Source organism: Orycteropus afer, unplaced genomic scaffold (genome assembly GCF_000298275.1).
Source record: "Orycteropus afer afer isolate SDZICR_OR568_19922 unplaced genomic scaffold, OryAfe1.0 scaffold00032, whole genome shotgun sequence".
NCBI classification, from domain to species: domain Eukaryota; kingdom Metazoa; phylum Chordata; class Mammalia; order Tubulidentata; family Orycteropodidae; genus Orycteropus; species Orycteropus afer.
In genome coordinates this window covers 9,671,350-9,692,329 of record NW_006921619.1, presented here as the reverse complement: position 1 = coordinate 9,692,329, position 20,980 = coordinate 9,671,350, and the positions used below count along the sequence as shown (strand labels likewise).

Genomic DNA, 20,980 nt, shown 5'->3' with positions numbered 1-20,980 from the left:
ACATACAGGACACATGCCTTCTTGCAAAGCAAAATTTTAAAAAATACTTTAAAAGCAAAAGTATCTTGCATATTGTGGTTTGGTGCAGGAGCAGGCAGGGAATATTCCAGGAGGAAGGCCAGGGCTGGGATTCCAGGCAGGTCTGTGATGTTGGGTAAAGGTCAAAGAACTAAGCATAAATGCACAGCCCAGGTCAGATTGCCTTGGAACACCTGGAGCCTGAGACCAGAACGCACATGTAGAAAATATAGATCAGTACAAAAAAAAAAGAAAGACCACACTGGGCTTGTGGTGCATAGGCTACATCAGAAGAGTAGTGAGAAGGACACATACTGGGAATCAGGGGGCCTGGGTTCTAGTCCAGCTCTGCCTGGACCTGTGGATCCTTTGACACATCACTCCCCTCTCCATAGAGTCTGTGAAATTTTGGGATGAGAAGGGTACTTATTCATGATCTAACCCTGGAGAGCCTAGATAAACACTGTGGAGGGGACATAAGCACAGGAAAGCAGCCAAGGGAAGATGATCATCAATGGCTTTCATACTGGGAAAGCCTAAAGGCATGGATGGTTTTGAGCAAAGGATGGAAATGACACATTAGAAAGAAAAGGGCTGACCCAGGTGACCAGTTTAGAGGCAGTTCCTGGTGGTGCAAAAGCTTAACATAATCAGCTGCTAACCCAAAGGTTTGAGACCACCCAGAGGTGACTAGGAAGAAAGACCTGGTGATCTACTTCTGAGAAATTAAGTCTCTCTGGAGATATGGAGTGTGGTCTACTCTGACACACATGGGATCATCATGAGTTGGAATTGACTTGACAGCTACTAGTTTTGGCAGTAATCAAAGTGAGAGATAATAGTGACCTGGACCAGGGTGAAGCAGAGGAGGTGGTGAGAAGTGATCAGATTCTAGATCTCTTTTGAAGATTGAGCCAACAGGATTTGCAGACAGATTGAATGTGGGTGATGAGAGGAAGAGAAAGGTCAAAGATGGGTCAGAACTAGAGCCTGAATATAGGATGGGGCAATGCCGGGCCTCCAGGCTGGTTGAGTAGGCTACCTGCAGAGTAGGGGAGAAGGCTTCAGGGACAGTCACACCTGCCTTGTTCCACTCCCCACAGACACTTTGGTTTCCATGGACACAGCTCTGCCATGCAGTCACCCACACACTCCTGTCACCCCGGCTCCAGGGTTATTTGTGGGAAGAGGGAAGAGTCCTCTGGGAACTGAGGAAGGAAAAGCTGGTGAGCAGAGGAGGGATGGTTGTGATATTAGGAACGACTCACATGGTTCCATCTCCTTCATGAAGGCCAGGGAGAGGGAATGGAGGCTTTGGTGAAAACATTTTATGAAATTCATCTGCAGAGGATACAGGTGATAGAAACTGCTCAAAACAGAAAGAAAGAAAGTCATGTGAGAGAGAAGAAATGTTATTTTTTCTCAAGTTAATGACCCAAAGAGAAAAACAACAATGAAAAGAATGTCTGTATAATATTCATCCATCCATTCATTTAATTAATTATTTATTGAGCGCTTGTTCAGTGCTCTTTGCCACCCCACTTTTGTCCCATTCTGATCTGCTCTCTCCCTACAGCCAGAATGATCTTTCCTGAATGCAAATGGATTTCCCATGGTTCTTAGGATTAAAAACAAAAATCTGTCAAGTGATCGGCCACCTTTCCAGCCTCATTTCACACCTCTATTCCTCTTCCTCTGGACTCCAGCCAGCTGGCCCTTCTTAGACCTGTGACCATACCAGCCTCCTTCACCACAGGGCCTTTGCACAAGCTGTTCTTCTGTCTGAAATGCTCCCTGACCCTTTGCCTGATCAGCCTTTATTTCTTATTTCAGCTAAAGCATGGCTTCCTTTGCGAAGCTTCCTCTCACATACCTCCCCACTTTCAGTCATCTTATCATAGGATCATGTTCCTTTCCTTTCCAATATGAATGTGAAATTGTACATTCTTTATATGAAGACCTCATTAATTCTGTGTCTCTCACTAGACTGTAAGCACCGTGAGAGCCTGGATCATGGCTTTTTTGCCCAATTTTAGAGCCCCAGCACCTATCACAGCATCAAGCACATAGTAAGGCTTCAGTAAATGTGTGTTGAATATATGAATGAAAGAGAAAGAGAATTAGGGATTGTCCTAGGCAGTGGTGATCCTGAGGTGGAAGAGACATAATTCTCTCCAGGGAGGTTACAGTGCATTCAGGGAATGGATAAAGAGACAATTTCAAGAGAGTGTGGCAAGGTCATCCCTGGTGCTAAGGAAATACTCTGGGAAGGCACCTGGGGCAATCAGGGATGGCTTCCAAAAGGTGGCATCTGAGTTGAGCAATAAAGTACTTTTCATTTAAAAGAATTGGAAAAAATTCATCATGGTTGACATGTCTAGTGGAAGGTAGGAAAGTAGAAGAATGAGGCTAGAGAGAAAGGTAGATGCTAGATCCTGAAGAGTCTAATGCTCTGTGCTGAGATATAATGGGGAACGTTAGCAAAGTGAAAGCAGAGGACTGACGTAACCAGACTTGTGGTTTAGGGAGGATAGCCTTCCTTGGTGAAAGGAGGGTGGAACTGGAGGCTGAGAAGGCAGAGAGAAGGCTTCTGCAGCAATTCTAGTGGAAAGGGATCATCAGGCATAGTCATGGGGATGAAGAGAAGAGATTTCTTGGAGAATATAAAGAGGACAGCATGTAGAAATTGATTTTTCAATGGATGTAGGATGAGGGTGAAACTGGAATGATATCCAGGCTTCTAGGCTCAACACTGTGAGGATGGTAGAGTTACCTACTATGATGGAGACCTCAGAAAAGGAATCAGACAAGGGAACTAGGGCATTCCCCACAGAGGGAACAGCATGTGCAAAGGCAGAGAGGCATGAATGCAGACCAGGTGTTCTGGGAACAAGGAGAAATTCCGTTTGATTGTTTCATCCTCCATCTCAGCTGTGCCGGTGGTGATCTTGGTCCTAGCTGTTGCCTGAACTCAGCTTCTTTTGGCATAGGTCAGACAACCTGGGTGGCCTATGAACTCTTGCTTTACCTAGACAGCCCTGGAAAGAGCCTTACCTGCTGATTCCTGCACCCACCCGATGGCCCTCATAATTCTCACCACCAGCGTCACCATGGGCACTGGGGATCTATGTAAATGGCACCATTTGGTGCCTCATGGGTACCTGTGTCTTCCTCAGAACTGCTGTAGATCTCAACTCTGTGACCAAATTAAAATACATATGATGGTTTTAATCTCTGATGGTTTGGTCCAATGTGTCTTCACAACTATCATCTGAGATAAGACTAGGAATCTGTATATTTGTGAGTCTGAGAGGTGGTGGACTGGCACCTGGGAACCAAATAACACCTGGAGGTTTTCCTTGTTTGGCACAATGTTATTTTTAAACATTAAAACCTAAATGACTTCAGATGAAGCATTGTCCATTTGCCAAATGCCACAGCACTCCCTAATATGTCTCAGAGCCACTGTTTCACTCACCTGTGCACCTGCCTAGTCACAGAAGAGAGGAGGAGCATGCATTTGAGCCACACCGAGCTGGATTTGGATCCTGGCTCTGGGCTGAATTTCCCTCTCTGGACCTCATTTTCTTCATCTGTAGGAGAAGGATAATACCTCAGAAGAGTTGGTCAAGGGATAAATAGGCTAAGTGCTAGTTATCATGAAGGATTAAAATTGAGATGTATGCTGTCACCTCAAAGAACAGAATTAGGATGACAGTAGAATAAAGAAGGGTAAGTTACAGGGAGGCAGATTTGGCTCAGTACAAAAGAATCCTTCGTAGTGATCAACATACTGTGAGCCGAATGTATGACTTTAGGAACTAGTGTGTTCCTCATCATGAGGGGTATTCAAACAAAGAACACTATGGAGCAGTTCAAGCATCAGTTCAGGGATAACAAGATAACTCGAACATTCTGTAATCCCATGGCATATGGCTCTCTTCTTCTGAATGGGTTGCAGATAAGGCTAACTTCGCAAAGCATCCACCAGTGGCTGTCCTGCCTCTTGGAACAGGAAATGACCTCGCCCGCTGTCTCCGCTGGGGAGGAGGTGAGTACTTCACCCTGGGGACAGGCAGTCCAATTTACAGGGATGCTCTACAGAGTGAGGCTGAATTTATCTTTTGTGGATCTCATTCTACAGAGTAGTCCTCAGTTTTGAAGTCACATGTATTCCATGTCATTCCCTGCCCTCCATTCCATACCAAGGCTGTGATAGGAGCTGTCTTCTATGCTCCCAACTTACCAGCCTCACCATACTTACTGTCATCCTAAAACCATCAACTTGGAGCCTGTCTCTCCCCGTGGAACACAGGCAATTTTAGGATAGTGACCAAGTCTTACTGGTCTCCTCCCCAGTGCACAGCCTGGTAGGTGCTCTCTTAGATAGGTGTTTTCTGCATGAAACTACCCTCCCTCAAATCACTCATCTCCTGAATGAGGACTCCAAATACAGACCCAAAAGCCACTTCATCAGCTCCTTACAGTCACAAGGGACATCCAGATTATTCTAGGCTCTCGTGGCCATGAGCCCCCATTTTGAAGTTCCAGCCAGCCTGTGGGAAACCAAACCAAAATGCACTGCCATCACATTGATTCCAACTCTTAGTGACCCTATAGGAGTGAGTAAAACTGCCTCATAGGGTTTCCAAGGCTGTCAGTATTTACGGGAACAGACTGCCACATCTTTCTCCCACAGAGCCACTAGTGGGTTCAAATTGCCAACCTTTTGGTTTGCAGCCCAGAGCTTTAACCACTGCACCATCAGGGCTCTTTTCTTGAGGGGAACAGGAAGAGGTAACTGGCTTAGAGGGCAGGGGAGAGGGCTAAGGAGAACTTGACAAATTGTAGCAACACCGTGGGCTCAGCATGGCCCCGAAAGTGGCGACGCTCAGGTCGGCATACGGAGGCAGCAGATGAGTCTAGCAGGAAGAAGAGGAGTGGGGAACTCCAGATGGCTAATCAAGTCAGTGAGCAATCCAAGACCAGGCAGTGCAGTGCTCAGTGTTCAAAGATGGGTTCATGCTTGGTGGGCAGGGGAAGAGCCAGCCCTAGAAGGAATTGTCAGGCCCAGGAAGAGCTACCAGGGTCATCAGCTACACACTGAGGTCTGGGAAAAAGCCTCTCTTTAAGAGAGACAGACCCTTAGTCCCATACAGTGGGAATCTAAGCAACATTTCTGTTCTTAGTTGCCATCAAATCCAATACAGACTCAGACTCATGGCAATCCCATGTACAAAAGAATGAAACATTGCCTGGCCCTGCGCCATCTTCATTATCATTGGCATGCTCAAACCCATTGTTATGGCCACTATGTATTTTGAGTGTCTTCCAACCTAGGATGCTCGTCTTCCAGCACTGTATCAGGCAATATTCTCTTGAGATCTATTGGGTTTTAATTGGCTAATTTTCAGAAGTAGATTACCAGGCCTTTCTTCCTAATGCACTATAATCTGGAAGCTCTGCTGAAACATGTCCACCATGGATGACCCTTCTGGTATTTGAAATACAAATGGTATAGCTTCCAGTATCACAGCAACATTCCAGCCACCATAGTACGGCAAACTGACAGATGAATGATGACTAGGCAACATAGTTAAGCATAAACATTGTAAAAGAAACCCAGTACTCTGATCACAGACAGCCCCAAGGCCCTCAACTACATGGTTTCTGTATTAGTTTCCTAGAGCTGCCACAACATAATACCACAAACTGAGTGGCTTATGTTGTTGTTAAGTGCCATCATTTCTGACTCATAACCCCATGTACAACAGAACAAAACACTGCCCAATCCTGAGCCCATCATTGCAGCCACTGTGTCAATCCATCTCATTGAGAGTCTTCCCATTTTTCACTGACCCTCTGCTTTACCGAGCATGATATCCTTCTCCAGGATCTAGTCCCGTCTTCCTTCTCACTTCTAAGTGGCTTATAAGAACACATATTTATTGTGTCCCAGTTCTGAAGTCTACATCAACATGTTGACTGGGCCATGCTCTAGGGGAAGATCATTTCTTGCCTGTCCCAGCTTCTGGTAGCCCCAGGCTTTCTTTGGCTTTGTAGATGCATCTTCATGTGGCCATTCTCCTCTGTCTCTTCTGTTTTGTAAGGACACTAGTCACATTGAATATATCATTCATTAAATATGGAATTTACTATAGACTGCCAGAAGAACGAACATATTTGTGTTGGAAGAAGTACAGCTAGAATGCTCCTTAGAAGCCAGAATAGCCAGACTTCATCTCTCATACTTTGGTCATGTTATCAAGAGGGGCCAGTCCCTGGAGAAGAATATCATGTTTGGTAAAGTAGAGGGTCAACGATAAAGAGGAAGATCCTCAACATGATGGATTGATACAATGGCTGCAATAAGGGGCTCAAAATAGCAATGATTGTGAGGATGGTGCAGGACCAGGCAGTGTTTCATTCTATTGTACATGGGGTCGCTGAGTTAGATTGCAACAACAGTCATACTGGGTTAGGACTCATCCTGTTTCCAGTATGACCTCATGTTAACTGATAACATCTTCACAGATGCTATTTCCAAACAAAGTTACATCCTCAGGTACCAGGGAATAGGACTTCAACATATCTTTTGGGGGAATTTTGCTAAGCAAAAGGCAAAGTAGATAAATCCCACCTTTATTGCTAACTGCAAGGTGAGCATCAGCATGAATTTAGTTCCCAAAGTGTGGAAATGGATCCACTCCTTAACTTCTCACTTCTCTGTCCTCACTGGCAGCTACTCAGACAGCACACTCTCTCTGTCCTTTACCACCCAGAGATGGGTCAGAGCTAACATGTTAGAAGGACACCTTCCTTCAGACTGCCAAGTAGGCAGATGTCTCTTATTGATGTATTGTACTGCCCCATGGGTTCATTAATTCACTTTAACACCTCCCAGAATCCACAGAGAGTATAACATATTCACAACTACCAATTTAATTATAGCCAGAAACAATACAAATGAAAAGATACACAGGGCGAGATTCTGGAGGAGTCCCAGTGCATAACTTTCATGTCCCAAGGGGCACACTGACCTCCCTACAGCAGATACTCTCTCATGAGCCAGGAAACTCATCTGTGCCTAAGGGTTCAAGGCTCTTATCAGCATCCCTACAGGGACATGATAAGTAACATGTGCCTCTTGAGGCTTAGTCAACATTCAGCCCCCAGGTGATCCCCCTTGTTCTGGTCAGCCCCCACTCAGGAGGCTCAGATGTGGTTTGGCTCTCAGGAACCAAGACCAAAGGCCTCATTGCTTACTACCAGGTGAGTCATTACCTCACAGGGACACGATTCAATCCACAACAGTTGCTATCTTGTGAGAAATCCCCTAAGGACCTAACCAAAGCCATGATAGCTTGAAATTACCCTGCAAGATTGCCCTAAAGGTAAACAGGAACACAGAAGTAGTATTTGAAAGAAAAGACTCTCTCACTAACCACTGCTCATCACATGCAATTCACTGTTTTAATTTTCTAATACCACTCACCTGTCAGTTTGTTATTGTGTGGTTGTTTGCAAGTTGCTGTGATACTGGAAGGCTATGCCACTGGTAGCGTAGTGCCTAAGGCACTTGACTGCTATCCAGAAGGCTGACGGTTCAAACCTACTAGCTACTCCTTGGAAGGAAGATGGGGCAATCTACTTCTGTAGTGATACTGCCTCAGAAACCCAAGGAGGAGTCGCTATGAGTGGGGTCTGACTTGATGGCACATAACAACAACAACATACCACTGGTACTAAAAATACCAGCAGGGACACCCATGGTGGACAGGTTTCAGCTGAGCTTCCAGACTAAGATAGTCTTGGAAGAAGGACCTGGCAATTTACTTCTGAAAAAAAATTGACCAATGAAAACCTTGTGAATGGCAGAATAGTATCTGATATAGTACCATAGGAGAGCCCCTCAGGTTGGAAAGCAAAGTCAAAAAAACCAAATTCATGGCCCTTGTGTTGATTCTGACTCATGCAACCCCTGAAAGGCACACAAAATATGACTGGGGAAGAGCTGCCTCCTCAAAGTAGGGCTGACCTTAATGACATGAATGGAGTAAAGCTTTCAAGACCTTCATTTGCTGATATGGCACAACTCAAAATGAGAAGAGATAGCTGCAAACATGCATTAATAATCAGAATGTGAAATGTACAAAGTATGAATCTAAAAAAACTGGAAGTCATCAAAAATGAAATGGAACACAAAGATCAATATCTTAGGCATTAGTGAGCTAAAAAGGACTGGTATTGGCCATTTCAAATCAGACAACTATATGATCCACTATGCCGAGAATGACAAATTGAAGAGGAATGGTGTCACATTCATCGTCAAAAAGAACATTTTAAGATCTATCCTGAAATACAACACTGTCAGTGATAGAATTATATCCATATACCTACAAGCAATACCAGTTAATACTACTGTTTTGGTTACCTAGTGCCACTCTAACAAGAATATACCACAAATGGGATGGCTTGAAGAAACAAGAGTTTATTCTCTTACAGTTTGGAGGCTTTAAGTCCAAGTTCAAAGTGTCAGACTCTAGGGTCTAAGTGAAAAATCCCTCAGCCAGGGGCTTTAACTGTGCCTCCTGCTCCCAGCCCACTGAAGGTGGAGGCTTTTCTTCATTCAGCTACTGGCTGCTGAGGCTGAGAAGCCCAAGGTTGACAAGTAAAAAGGCACAGTCCCAATGTTACCAAATCACAGGGCAGACCATTAATTCAAGTCCATGAAAGTCCCAACGTCGGCAGAGTATGGCAGGCTGCTGAATAATGACATGGCTACATGCAGGGTCCAAGTGTGTCATAAACTAGAGACCATCCTCAAAGCTGTTTCTTATATACGGGAAGCAGACCACATACCCAAAGCAGCTACTCAGCTGCTCCAATAGATTCCACCATGGAGTTAATTACCAATATCACCATGGGGAATAACTACATTCAGCTGCCCAGCCACTCAACCAGGCCCAGCCAAGTTGACACACAAACTTAACCACCACAACTACTATTATTCAAATTTATGCCCTAACCACTAATGCCAAAGATAAAGAAATTGAAGATTTTTACCAACTTCTGCAATCTGAAATTGACCAAACATGCAATTGAGATGCAGTGATAATTACTGGTGATTGGAATTTAAAAGTTGGAAACAGGAAAAAGATTGATAGTTGGAAAATACAGCCTTGGTGATAGAAATGACACCAGAAATCACATGATAGAAATGACTATTCATTGCAAATACCTTTTGTCAACAACATAAGCAAAGACTATACGTGTGGACTATAACATTCATCTCAACAGATGGAATGCTAGGAATCAAATTGACTACACTCAATATTATCAGTCAGAACAAGGCCAGGGGCCACCTGTGGAACAGACCATCAGTTACTCATATGCAAGTTCAAATTGAAGCTGAAAAAAAATTAAAAATTTAAAAAAATTAAAACAGGTCCATGAGAGCCAAAGTATAAGCTTCAGTATACCCCACCTGAATTCAGAAACTATTTCAATAATAGATTTGACACATTGAACACTAATGACCAGAGAGTTATGGAATGACATCAAGGATATCATACATGAAGAAAACAAAAGGTGATCAAAAAGACAGGAAAGAAAGGAAAACCAAAGTAGATGTGAGAAGAGACTCTCAAACTTGCTGTTGAACATAGAGTAGCTGAAGTGGATGGAAGAAATGATGAAGTAAAAGAGCCAAACAGATGATTTCAAAGGACAGCTCAAGAAGATAAATCATTACAGTGAAATGTCCAAAGACCTGGAATTAGAAAACCAAAAGGGAAGAAAAACACATTTGACATTTCTCACACTGAAAGCACTGAAGAAAACTTCAAGCCTCAAGTTGCAACTTTGAGGAATTTGATGGACAAAATATTGAATGATGCAGGAAGTAGCAAAAGAAAATGGTAAGAATATACCCAGCAATTGTAACAAAAAGAATTGATCTATATTCAACCATTTCAGAAGGTGGCATATGCTATTGAAGAAAGAAATTGAAGCAGCACTGAAACCACTGGTGAAAACAAAGCTCCAGGAACTGACAGAATGCCAATTGAAATGTTTCAACAAACAGATGCACCATTGGAAACGCTCACTCATCTATGCCAAGAAATTTGGAAGACAGCTACCTGGCCAACCAACTGGAAGAGATCTATTATTTATACCCATTCCAAAGAAAGGCAATCCAACAGAATACAGAAATAACTGAACAGTATCAATATCAAACACAAGTAAACTTTTGCTGAAGATAATTTAAAAAATGGTTACAGTAGTATATTGACAGGAACCTGCCAGAAATTCAAGCCAGATTCAAAAGAGGATGTGGAAGAAAGAATAGATACCCTTTGTGGTAGTTCAGTTTGTGTGTCAACTTGGCTGGGCCTGGGTGAGTGGCTGGGCAGCTGGTGATAGTTATTACCATTAATGAGACTGGCAATTAACTCCATGATGGAATCTACGACAAGCAGCTGAGTAGTCGCTTTGGGTATGTGGTCTGCTTCCTGTATATAAGGAGAAGCCTTGGGGATAGTTTTTAGCTTATGGCACACTTGGACCCTGCATGTAGCCATGTCATTGTTCAGCAGTCTGCCATGCTCTGCCGATCTTGGGACTTTCAGTGGACTTGAATTAATGGCCGGCCATGTGGTTTGATAACATTGGGATTGTGCCTTTTTACTTGTCAACCTTGGGCTTGTCAGTCTCAGCAGCCAGTAGCTGTCTGGGTGAAGAAAAGCCTCTAGCTCCAGTGGGCCAGGAGCAAGAGGCAGAACTGAAGCCCAAGGTTGAGGGGCTTTCACCCAGCCTCTAGAACCTGGCACTTTGAACTTGGACTTAAAGCCTCCGAACTGTAAGAGAATAAACTCCTGTTTGTTAAGGCCATCCCAATTGTGGTATATTCTTGTCAGAGCGGCACTAGGTAACCAAAACATCATTAGTGATGTCAGATGGAACTTGGCTGAAAGCAGAGAATATCAGAAAGATGTTTGCCTGTTTTATTGACTATGCAAAGGCATTTGGCTGTGTAGATCGTAACAAATTATGGACAGCATTTCAAAGATTGACAATTCCAAAACACTTAACTGTGCTCATAAGGAACCTGTACATAGACCAAGAGGCAGTCATTCAAACAGAATAAGGGGATATAGCATGGTTTAAAAATCAGGAAAGGTGTGTATCAGGGCTGTATCATTTCAGTCTGGATTGTATTTATGTAATCTGTATGCTGAGCAAATAATCCAAGAAGCTGGACTGTATAAAGAAGAATGTGGCATCAGGAGTGGAGAAAGACTCATTAATAACCTGCAATATGCAGATGATACAACCTTCCTTGCTGAAAGTAAAGAGGACTCAAAGCACTTACTGATGAAGTTCAAAGACTACAGCCTGGATTCTCTGCCTGTGTATCCACTCGTAAATTATTGTTAATTACTGATACTGCCTCTATATTAAGGCAGGGGGCTGAGGTAGGCAGGCCCAGGGCTTGGAAGCTGCTTTTCACTTGGGTGTGGCTCTATATTAAAGCTGGGGCCTGAGGTAGGCAGGCCAGGGGCTTGAAGGTTGCTTCTCACTTGCGTGTGGCTCTTTCTTAAGGCCAGGTACTGAGGTAGGTGGGTCTGGGGCTTGGAGGCTGCTTTTCACTTGGGTGTGGATCTGTATTAAGACAGGGGCTGAGGTGGGCAGGTGCAGAAGAGTTAGGAACAACTAAGAGAGATGAACTTGTCTGTCAGTTTGTTATCCTATGGTGGCTTACATGTTGCTGTGAGGCTGAAGGCTATGCCACTGTGTTGCAAAATGCCAACAGGGTTACCCATGGTGGAGAAGTTTCAGTGGAGCTTCCAGGCTTAGGCAGACTCAAAAAAAGGAAGATGCCTTCCACTTCTCAAAGAATTGGCTAGTGAAAACCGTATGAAAAGCCGTGAAACCTGTCTGATATATTACTGAAAAACTTTACGAACAGCCCTGAAACATTGTCCGACATAATGCTGGAAGATGAGCCCATCAGGTTGGAAGGCACTCAGAATTTGACTGGGAAGGAGATGACTCCTCAGAGTAGAGACAACTTAATGATATGGTCAGAGTAAAGCTTTCAGGACCTCCATTGGCTAATGTGGCATGACTCAAAATGAGCAGAAACAGATGCAAATATCCATTAATAATTGGAACATGGAATGTATGAAGTATGAATCTAGGAAAATTGGAAGTTGTCAAAAATGAAATGGAATGCATAAAGATAAATATATCCTAGGCATTAGGGAGCTCAAATGGACTAGCTTTGGCCATTTTGAATCAGACAACCATATGATCTACTATGCCAGGAATGACAAATTGAAGAGGAATGGTGTGGCATTCATAGTCATGAAGACTGTTTCAGGATCTGTCCTGAAGTACAATGCTGTCAGTGATGGGATAATATTCATATGCCTACAAGGAAGACCAGTTAATACTACTATTACAGAAATTTACGCACCAACCACCAAAGCCAAACGTGAGGATATTGAAGATTTCTACCTATTTCTGTAGTCTGAAATTGATCGAACATGCAATCAAGATGTGTTGATTATCACAGGTGACTGGAATGCAAATTTGGAAACAAAAAAAGAGTCACTCATAGTTGGAAAAATAAGTCCTTGGAGGTAGAAATAATGCTAGAGATTGCACGACAGAATTTTGCAAGATCAACTACTTATTCATTGCAGATACCTTTTTTCAATAACATAAGTGATGACTATATATGTGGACTTCACCAGATGGAATATATATCTTGGGCCAAAACAAGGCCAGGAGCTGATTGTGGAACAGACCATCAACTATTCATATGCACATTCAAGTTGAAGTTGAAGACAATTAAAAGAAGTCCACAAGAGCCAAAATATGACTTTGATAAATGTGCACAGACCTGGAGTTAGAAAACCAAAAGGGAAGAACACACTCGGCATTTCTCAAGCTGAAAGAACTGAGGAAAAAAAATTCAAGCCTTGAGTTGCAGTATTGAAAGATTCTACAGGCAAAACATTGAATGATGCAGGAAGCATCAAAAGTAGATGGAAAGAATACACAGAGGCACTGTACCAAAAAGAACTGGTCGATGTTCCTCCATTTCAGGAGGTGACATATGATCAAGAATCAGTGGTACTGAAGAAAGAAGTTGAAGCTGCACTGAAGGAATTGGCAATGAACCAGGCTCCAGGAATTGACAGAATACCCATTGAGATGTTTCATCAAACAGATGCCCTATTGGAGGCACTCACTTGGTTATGCCAAGAGAGTTAGAAGACAGCTACCTGGCCAACTGACTGGATGAGATCTATATTTGTACCCATTCCAAAGAAAGGTGATCCCACAGAATGTGGAGATTATCGAACAATATCATTAATATACATGCAACTAAAATCTTACTGAAGATAATTCAAAAACGGTTGCAGCAGTATATTGACAGAGAACTTCCAGAAATGCAAGCTGGATTCAGAAGAGGACATGGAATGAGAGATATCATTGCTGATGTCAGATGAATCTTAGCTAAAGTACAGAATGCCAGAAAGATGTTTACTTGTGTTGTATTGTCTGTGCAAAAGAATTCGACTGTGTAGATCATAACAAATTGTTGATAACATTGAGAAGAATGGGAGTTCCAGAACACTTAATTGTACTCATGGGAAACCTGTACATAGATCAGGAGGCTGTCATTCGAACAGAGCAGTGGGATACTGCATGGTTCAAAATTAAGAAGGGAGGGTGTCAAGGTTGTATTCTTTCACCATACTTACTCAACTTGTATGCTGAGCACATAATCTGAGGAGCTGGAGTATATGAGGAAGAATGTGGCATTGGGATTGGAGAAAGACCCATTAACAACCTGCGATACACAGATGACACAGCTTTGCTTGCTGAAAGTGAGGATAACTTGAAGCACTTACTGATGAGACAAAGACTACAGTCTGCAGTATGGATTACACCTCAATATAATGAAAACAAAAATCCTCACAACTGGTCCAATAAACAGCTTCACAATAAATGGAGAAAAGATTGATGTTGTCAAGGACTTTATATTACTTGGTTCTACAGTCAACACCAATAGAAGCAGCAGTCAAGACACCAGACGATGTATTATATTGGGCAAATCTGCTTCAAAAGACCTCTTTCCAGTGATGAAGAGCTAAGATGTCCCTTGAAGACTAAGTGCACCTAACCCAAACTATGGTATTTTCAATCACCTCTTATGCATGTGAGAGGTGGACAATGAATAAGGAAGACCGAAGAAGAGTTGATGTTTTTGAGTTGTGGTGTTGGAGAAGAATGCTAAGAGTACCATGGGTCTGCTAAAAGGATGAACAAATCTGTCCTGGAGGAAGTGCAGCCAGAATGCTCCTTGGAAGTGAGAATGGCCAGACTTTGATCATGTTGTCAGAAGGAAACATTCTCTGGAGAAGAATATTAGGCTTGGTAAAATGGAGAGTCAACGGAGAAGGGGAAGGCCCTCAGTGAGATGGACTGACACAATGGCTACAACGATGGGCTCAGATATAGCAAAGATTGTGAGGCTGGCACAGGACCAGGCACTGTTTCATTCTGCTGTTTATAGGGTCGCTATGAGTCGGAGACAACTCAACAGCACCTAACAATAAGAACAGCAACTGATATTGCCTGACTATGTATGTAATAGTATTTGTTGTCTATAACTTGTATACTTCTGTGGCTTCCTTTGCCTTATTAATATTGTGCTGACCATCCTCTTATTGTATATTGTCTTTCCTTTTATCCTAATTATTACCTGTCTATTATCTAGGACTATGCCTATGACCTAATAGGACTATAGGTTTGGCAAAGGATATTTCTACATACATATTTGTATGTGCAGTAAATATATCCATGTATATATAGAGCAACCAAGGGGCAAAGTTATGAAAACTTCTTAGCCATAACAAAACACCTGGAGGTAATAAGTCATTAGTCTTGGGGCTTGGAACCACAGTCTTGAGGGACAGCTAACTCAATTGACATAGCATAGTTTACAATGTTCTACATCCTATTGTAGTGCATAGTGACTATCTACTAAAAGCTAGCGAGTGGCCATTTAAGGTGCAACTATTGGTCTCTCTCCATCCAAAGCAAAGAAGACTAAAGAAAATCAATGACATATGGAAACAAATAGTCCAAAGGATGGATGGAACATGGAAACTTCAGCCTCCTTCACCCTGAGACCAGAAGAACTAAATGGTGCCTGGCTACCACTATCTACCACTCTGAAAGGGATCACAATAGAAGGTCCTGGATAGAGTGGGAGAAAAAATGTGGAAAAAAGTTCAAAATCTTAAAAAAGAACAGGATTACTCTTCTGATAGAGACTGGTGGAACCCCCATACTATGGGCCTTAGACATCCTTCAAGTCTGGAACTAAACTTACCATCATGGTTCAACTTTCAGCCAAGTAACAGACAGGCCTATAAGATGAACAGTAACATTAGCAGGTATGTTCTTCTCAGAACACTTGGCCAGACAAGATCAAAAGAGCACCTTTTGCCCAGGGATAAACCTCAGATAGTAGGAAGGAATAAGAAAGAAGGATGAAATGGTAAACACAGGGAGGAAGTGGGAAGAGTGATATTACATTGTGAGAACTGCAATCATTGTCAAGAACCAAAATATGTCCAAACTGTTGAATGTAAAACCATTTGCTCTGTAAAGTTTCACTCAGATCACAATAAAAAATGCTAAAAAAAAAAAAAAAAAGGACTACAACCTTCAGTATGGATTACACCTCAACATAAAGAAAACAAAAATCCTCACAACTGGACCAATAAGCAACATCATGATAAACAGAGAAAAGAATGAAGCTGTCAAGGATTTCATTTTACTTGGATTCACAACCAATGCCCATGGAACTGGCAGTCAAAAATGAAACAACATATTGCATTGGGCAAATCTGCTGCAAAAGACTTCATTAAAGTTTTAAGGGCTTAGTTTTAGGATTCAGGTGGACCTGACACAAACCATGGTATTTCAGTCACCTCATATGCATGCAAAAGCTGGACAATGAATAAGGAAGACTGAAGATGAGTTGATACCTTTAAATTGTGGTCTTAGTAAAAAAATATTGAATATGCCCAAACTACCAGAAGAATGAACACTTCTGTCTTGGAAGAAGTACATCCAGAATGTTCCTTAGAAGTGAGAATGGTGAGATTTCATCTCATGTACTTTGGACATGTTGTCAGGAGGGACCAGTCCCTGGAGAAAGGCATCATACTTAGTAAGGATAAGGGTCATAGAAAAAGAGGAAGACCCTTAAAAAGATAGATTGACAGAGTGGCTGCAACAGTGGGCTCAAACACAGCCACAATTGTGAGGATGGTGCAGAATAGGGCAGTGCTCTGTTCTGTTGTACTTAAGGACACCCTGAGTCCAAACTGATTCGATGGCGCCTAACAACAACAGCAATTAGTTTTCTATTGCTTCACAACATATTAACACAAATTTAGCAACTTAATACAACACCCATTTATTAGTTTAAGGTCTGTAGATCAGAAGTCCTGACACAGCATGGCTAGGTTCTCTTCTCAGGGTTTCTGGCTGAGATCAGGATATTGGTCTGGTTGTGTTTTTTTCTGGAGGTCCTTGAGTAGAATTCACCTGTGAACTTACATGGGTTGTTGGCCAAATTCAGTTCCTTGTGGCTGTAGGAGTGAGGTCCCTATATCTTTGCTAGTTATCAGCTGGAGAGCACATTCAGCTCCCAGATACCACCCACATTCCTTGGGACATGGATCCCTCCATCTTCAAAGCCAGCACACACACACACAAAAAAAATTCCTTCAGATTGAATCCCTCTCAAGCTTTGAATCTTTAAGGAAGAGCCTGGTCCCTTTCAAGAGCTCACCTGATTAAATCGAGTCCCCCCAGATGATCTTTCTTAAGTCACCTATGGCATATAACATAACCTAATCATAATCGGGGAGCTCTGGTAGCATAGTGCCTAGGCTCTTGACTGCTAACCAGAAGGCTGGCGGTTCAAACCCATCAGCCACTCCTCAGAAGGAAGATGGGGCAATCTACTTCCGTAGCGATACTGCCTCGGAACCAAAGGAGGGGTCGCTATGAGTCCGGTCTGACTTGACGGCACATAACAACAATAACAACAACAATCATAAACATGACTATCCCATCTTATTCACAAGTCCTGGGGATTATAGAAGATATATATGCTGGGAGCAGGAATCATGGAAGCCACCTTAAAATTCTGTCTACCACCACTGTCCATCTCTGACATGCCATGGTCCTGAAGCAGATCTGTTGTTCTCCCATGAAAAGCTTCTTAAGAAAATTTTCTACAGCTTAGCTACATAGCCCTGCCACTTTTGTCAAGAACTTTCTGCTCCTGCTTTCAAATCACCTAGCTTCTTTCTAACCCCTATTGCCCTCTCCTTCTCCTTGGCTCAGGGAACACACATATCTCCAACACAAAGACACACTGGGGAGTCTCCCAGTCACAGATGCCCCTGGGGTTCCCTGCCCTGACAGCTTCCTGTGCATCAACAACAACTCAGTCTCTCTACTCTGGTGGCAAATGCCATGCTGTACTCCACAGGTTATGAGGGAGGCAGCTTGACAAAAATCCTGAAGGACATCGAGCAGAGCCCCTTGGTCATGCTGGACCGCTGGCACCTGGAAGTCATTCCCAAAGAAGAAGTGGAGAATGGAGACCAGGTCCCATACAACATCATGAACAACTATTTCTCCATCGGCGTGGTGAGTTAGCCAAAAATAGCCTTCCTTCCAAGAAGACAATGCTTGGGTTGGCAGGAAGAGTTAGAGTCTTCAGTTGTTCCACTCTGGGTCCCTACTCTTCACCTGTCCCAACTTGCCCCAGCCCTGACTCCAGTCATAGCGTCCTCTCATCTGACCTGGGAGAGGACACCCTGATTGCTCCAATCCCTTCTCCTTGGTTATGAGGAAGTTCCTGCTTCTCTCATTTTAATAAGCATGAGGAAAGACAGAAATTTTTCAAAAACAAACATTTACCATTTGGGTAGTTTGAAGCAGTTAAAGAAAAGCAACACCGAGAAATAACTAAGGAGTGAGGTCACAAAGAGTTTGTTAAATAAGCTTCCAGAATTGGGAATTCTGTCCTCAAGGGAGGCCTGTGTGCTCTCAAGCTGGTGTGGCTGAGTCAGTGTGTAGAATACCTTCTCTCCTGTCCTCTTCCCTCATCTCGACCCCATCACACAAGTGCTTCACAAACCTCTGGGGACAACTCCTCAGAGCTGACCCCTCAAGGGAGAGCTCCATGCTCCTCACTGGTGCCCCCACAGCCCACCCCTTAAGTGCACTCTTTGTGTTAGATCAAAGGGATTGGTTTAATATGCCTCTCTCCCCCAATAACCACCAACAAGGCAAGGACAGTGCCACATTTGTCTTTCTTCTCCCCAGTCCTTAGCACATCGAGTGTAGCTCAGTAAGTTTGTTTTGGTGAACTGAACCCAAGGTACAAAGAGAATTGGGGTGGACACTGCTTCGCAGGCTGTTGGAGTGTGTGTGTGTGTGGGGGGGTGTAATTAATCATTCTCATAAATAGAGCTGGAATTTGGGAGCAAAGTACAGTGTGCTCTCTACTGTGCCAGACTTGATATATTCTAGTCCTCATAACAATCCTGTAAAGTAGGTTTGGTTGTCCCTTTTTTATAGCCAAGGCCTGAGGGCACTCTACTAGAGGAAGAGCTAAGACTTGTATGATTCTGTGTTACTTTGATGCCAGGTTCTTCTCTCTTCACTTCCCTGTTTGAGAATTATGCTTTTCAGTTTCATATACGACTCCCTCCACACCAACCCTCTGTGCCCAGACTGTGTGATTCCTGCACTCCTCGATCTTTTAAAAATATTAGTGCTTTAAAAGAATATATAGGAAAGAGAGGAGGAAATGTTAGGTAGCTCGAAGTGATAGCAGGTTTAAGGGAAAGGTTTTGTTTTTTCATAGGAAGACTAAAAGAAGAACCATGGAAGAGGAAAAGATTAAAAATAATAGTACCTTATGTTCACAGAAGGATTTAAAATTTGCCATATTTTCTTGATTCTCATGATACACAGAAGGACATTATTATCTCCATTTTATTGATGAGCAAACATAGACTCAGAGAGATTAAGAGATTTGCTTTCATTTTTTTCACTCTTAATCCGGTGTTCAAGGTCCTTGGGGTGCCAAACAGTTTGCATTGGTCTACTAACCTAAAGGTTAGTGGTTAGTGGTTTGAATTCATCCAGTCGGCACCATGGAAGAAAAGTCTGGTTATCTGCTTCCATGAAGATTACAGCCAAGAAACCCTGTGGAGCAGTTCCACTCTGTACCACATAGGGTTGCTATGAATTGGAATCAACTCGATAACTATGGTTTTTGGGTTAATCCAGTGCTCTTTCTATTACTAAAACAGGAGAGGAATTGATCGACCCATGATCAGGTTCTGAGAAGATGGAAGTGGTAGACTAGGAGCAATTGCAGGAATTCTTGTGCTCCAATCTAACTCAACATCCCAACCCCCTTGGGAAGACATCTTGCCCTAGACCTCTTCTGATTGCATTCTGGTTCTTTCCTTTACGGACCTAAGCAGATACCCTCCCTCCTGCTTGTGGTTCAAGGCCCCTCTCCTTTTGGAGACGTGCTCAGGCCCCACATCTTCCCAGCATAAGTATATGTAGCCTTCAAATCCCACAAACCAGATATGATTGACAGATCTGGAGTTCGGGTGGCTTCTGCACATAGACTTCCTGTCATGATAGTTTTACAGAAACTCAAGTGTCTTTGTCCTATAGTAACCACAGTATAACTTGCTAACATTTACTAAGTACCTACTGCACACAGGGAGAGTTTTCCTATGAGGTAGGTACAGTCATTATCCTTTTTTGTTTTCTCTAAGAAGGGACTTTAGCTTTGACAGATAGGGAAACAGATTCAAGCTGGTGAGCTGGAGCCAGAAATCACAGCTTCAGGGCCTATCTCAGCTATAGACCATTGAGCCATGTGGCCTCTGCACAGCCATCTCCATCTTCATGCTGCCAACTGCAGCAGCATCTGGGGAAAAGAAGTCTCAGAATTTAGTGTGGCTGACCAATGCCCTCTGTCAAAAATGCAGATTCCACCCCCAGTCCAGATTCTGATTCATATTCTCTTTCAGCAGTCAGGAGTAGGTATGGGGATTTGCATTTTTAACAAGTTCCTGATGTAATTCTGATGCAGATGGCATTGACCAAGTCCTCCATGAGTGAAAATGACCCATTAGAGCAGAGAACAATCATCAAAGGAAGTGGTTCTTCACAGAAGCAGAAACCAGACTGAAATAGATGAAAGAGGGAAGCTAGAAGTGAGGTGACAACTAGCACCCATGAGTGACCAGCCCTGAGAAAGAGCCAAGTGGCAGGACTGGACAACTTTCCTAGGAACTTCTAGATGGCAGATTACAGCCACCACTGCCTTCAGAGTCTTCAACCCCTAACTTTACCTTTCTTAACCCATCCAGCTCTGGCAGCCAGAAACAACGTGACAGAGACCTAACAGCCTACTTGTCTGTCTCTACACATTGTCATGTGCAAAAATGGTAGTCTCTTAGTATTTGCTGACCAAATAGATGAATACACCAAAATGAAATAGACAACCTCTCCTCAACTAGATTGTTAGTTGTTAGTTGCCATAGAGTTGGCTTCAACTCATAGCAACCAGTGTACAACAAAACAAAAGGTTGTTCAGTCCTGTGCATTTTCATGATCATTGTTATACTCCAGTCCATTGGTGAGTGCCTTCCAACCTAGGGGGCTCATTGTCCAGCACTATATAAAACAATAGGAGCTTTGGTGGCATAGTGCCTAAGGCATTTCACTGTTAACCAAAAGGTTGGTGGTTCAAACTCACCAGCCACTCCTCGGGAGGAAGGTTGGGCAATCTACTTTCATAGTGATACCGCCTCAG

The 20,980-nt window shown here is 43.0% G+C and overlaps 1 protein-coding gene across 1 annotated transcript in view; it reads left to right on the top strand.

The window, feature by feature from the left end:
• Positions 1 to 20,980, top strand: part of DGKG (diacylglycerol kinase gamma) — a 245,632-nt gene that overhangs the window by 88,405 nt on the left and 136,247 nt on the right. The window contains exons 17-18 of the mRNA XM_007935972.2: positions 3,980 to 4,069; positions 17,615 to 17,775. Coding sequence (XP_007934163.1) covers positions 3,980 to 4,069; positions 17,615 to 17,775 — 251 coding nt within the window. The remainder of the gene's footprint in view (positions 1 to 3,979; positions 4,070 to 17,614; positions 17,776 to 20,980) is intronic.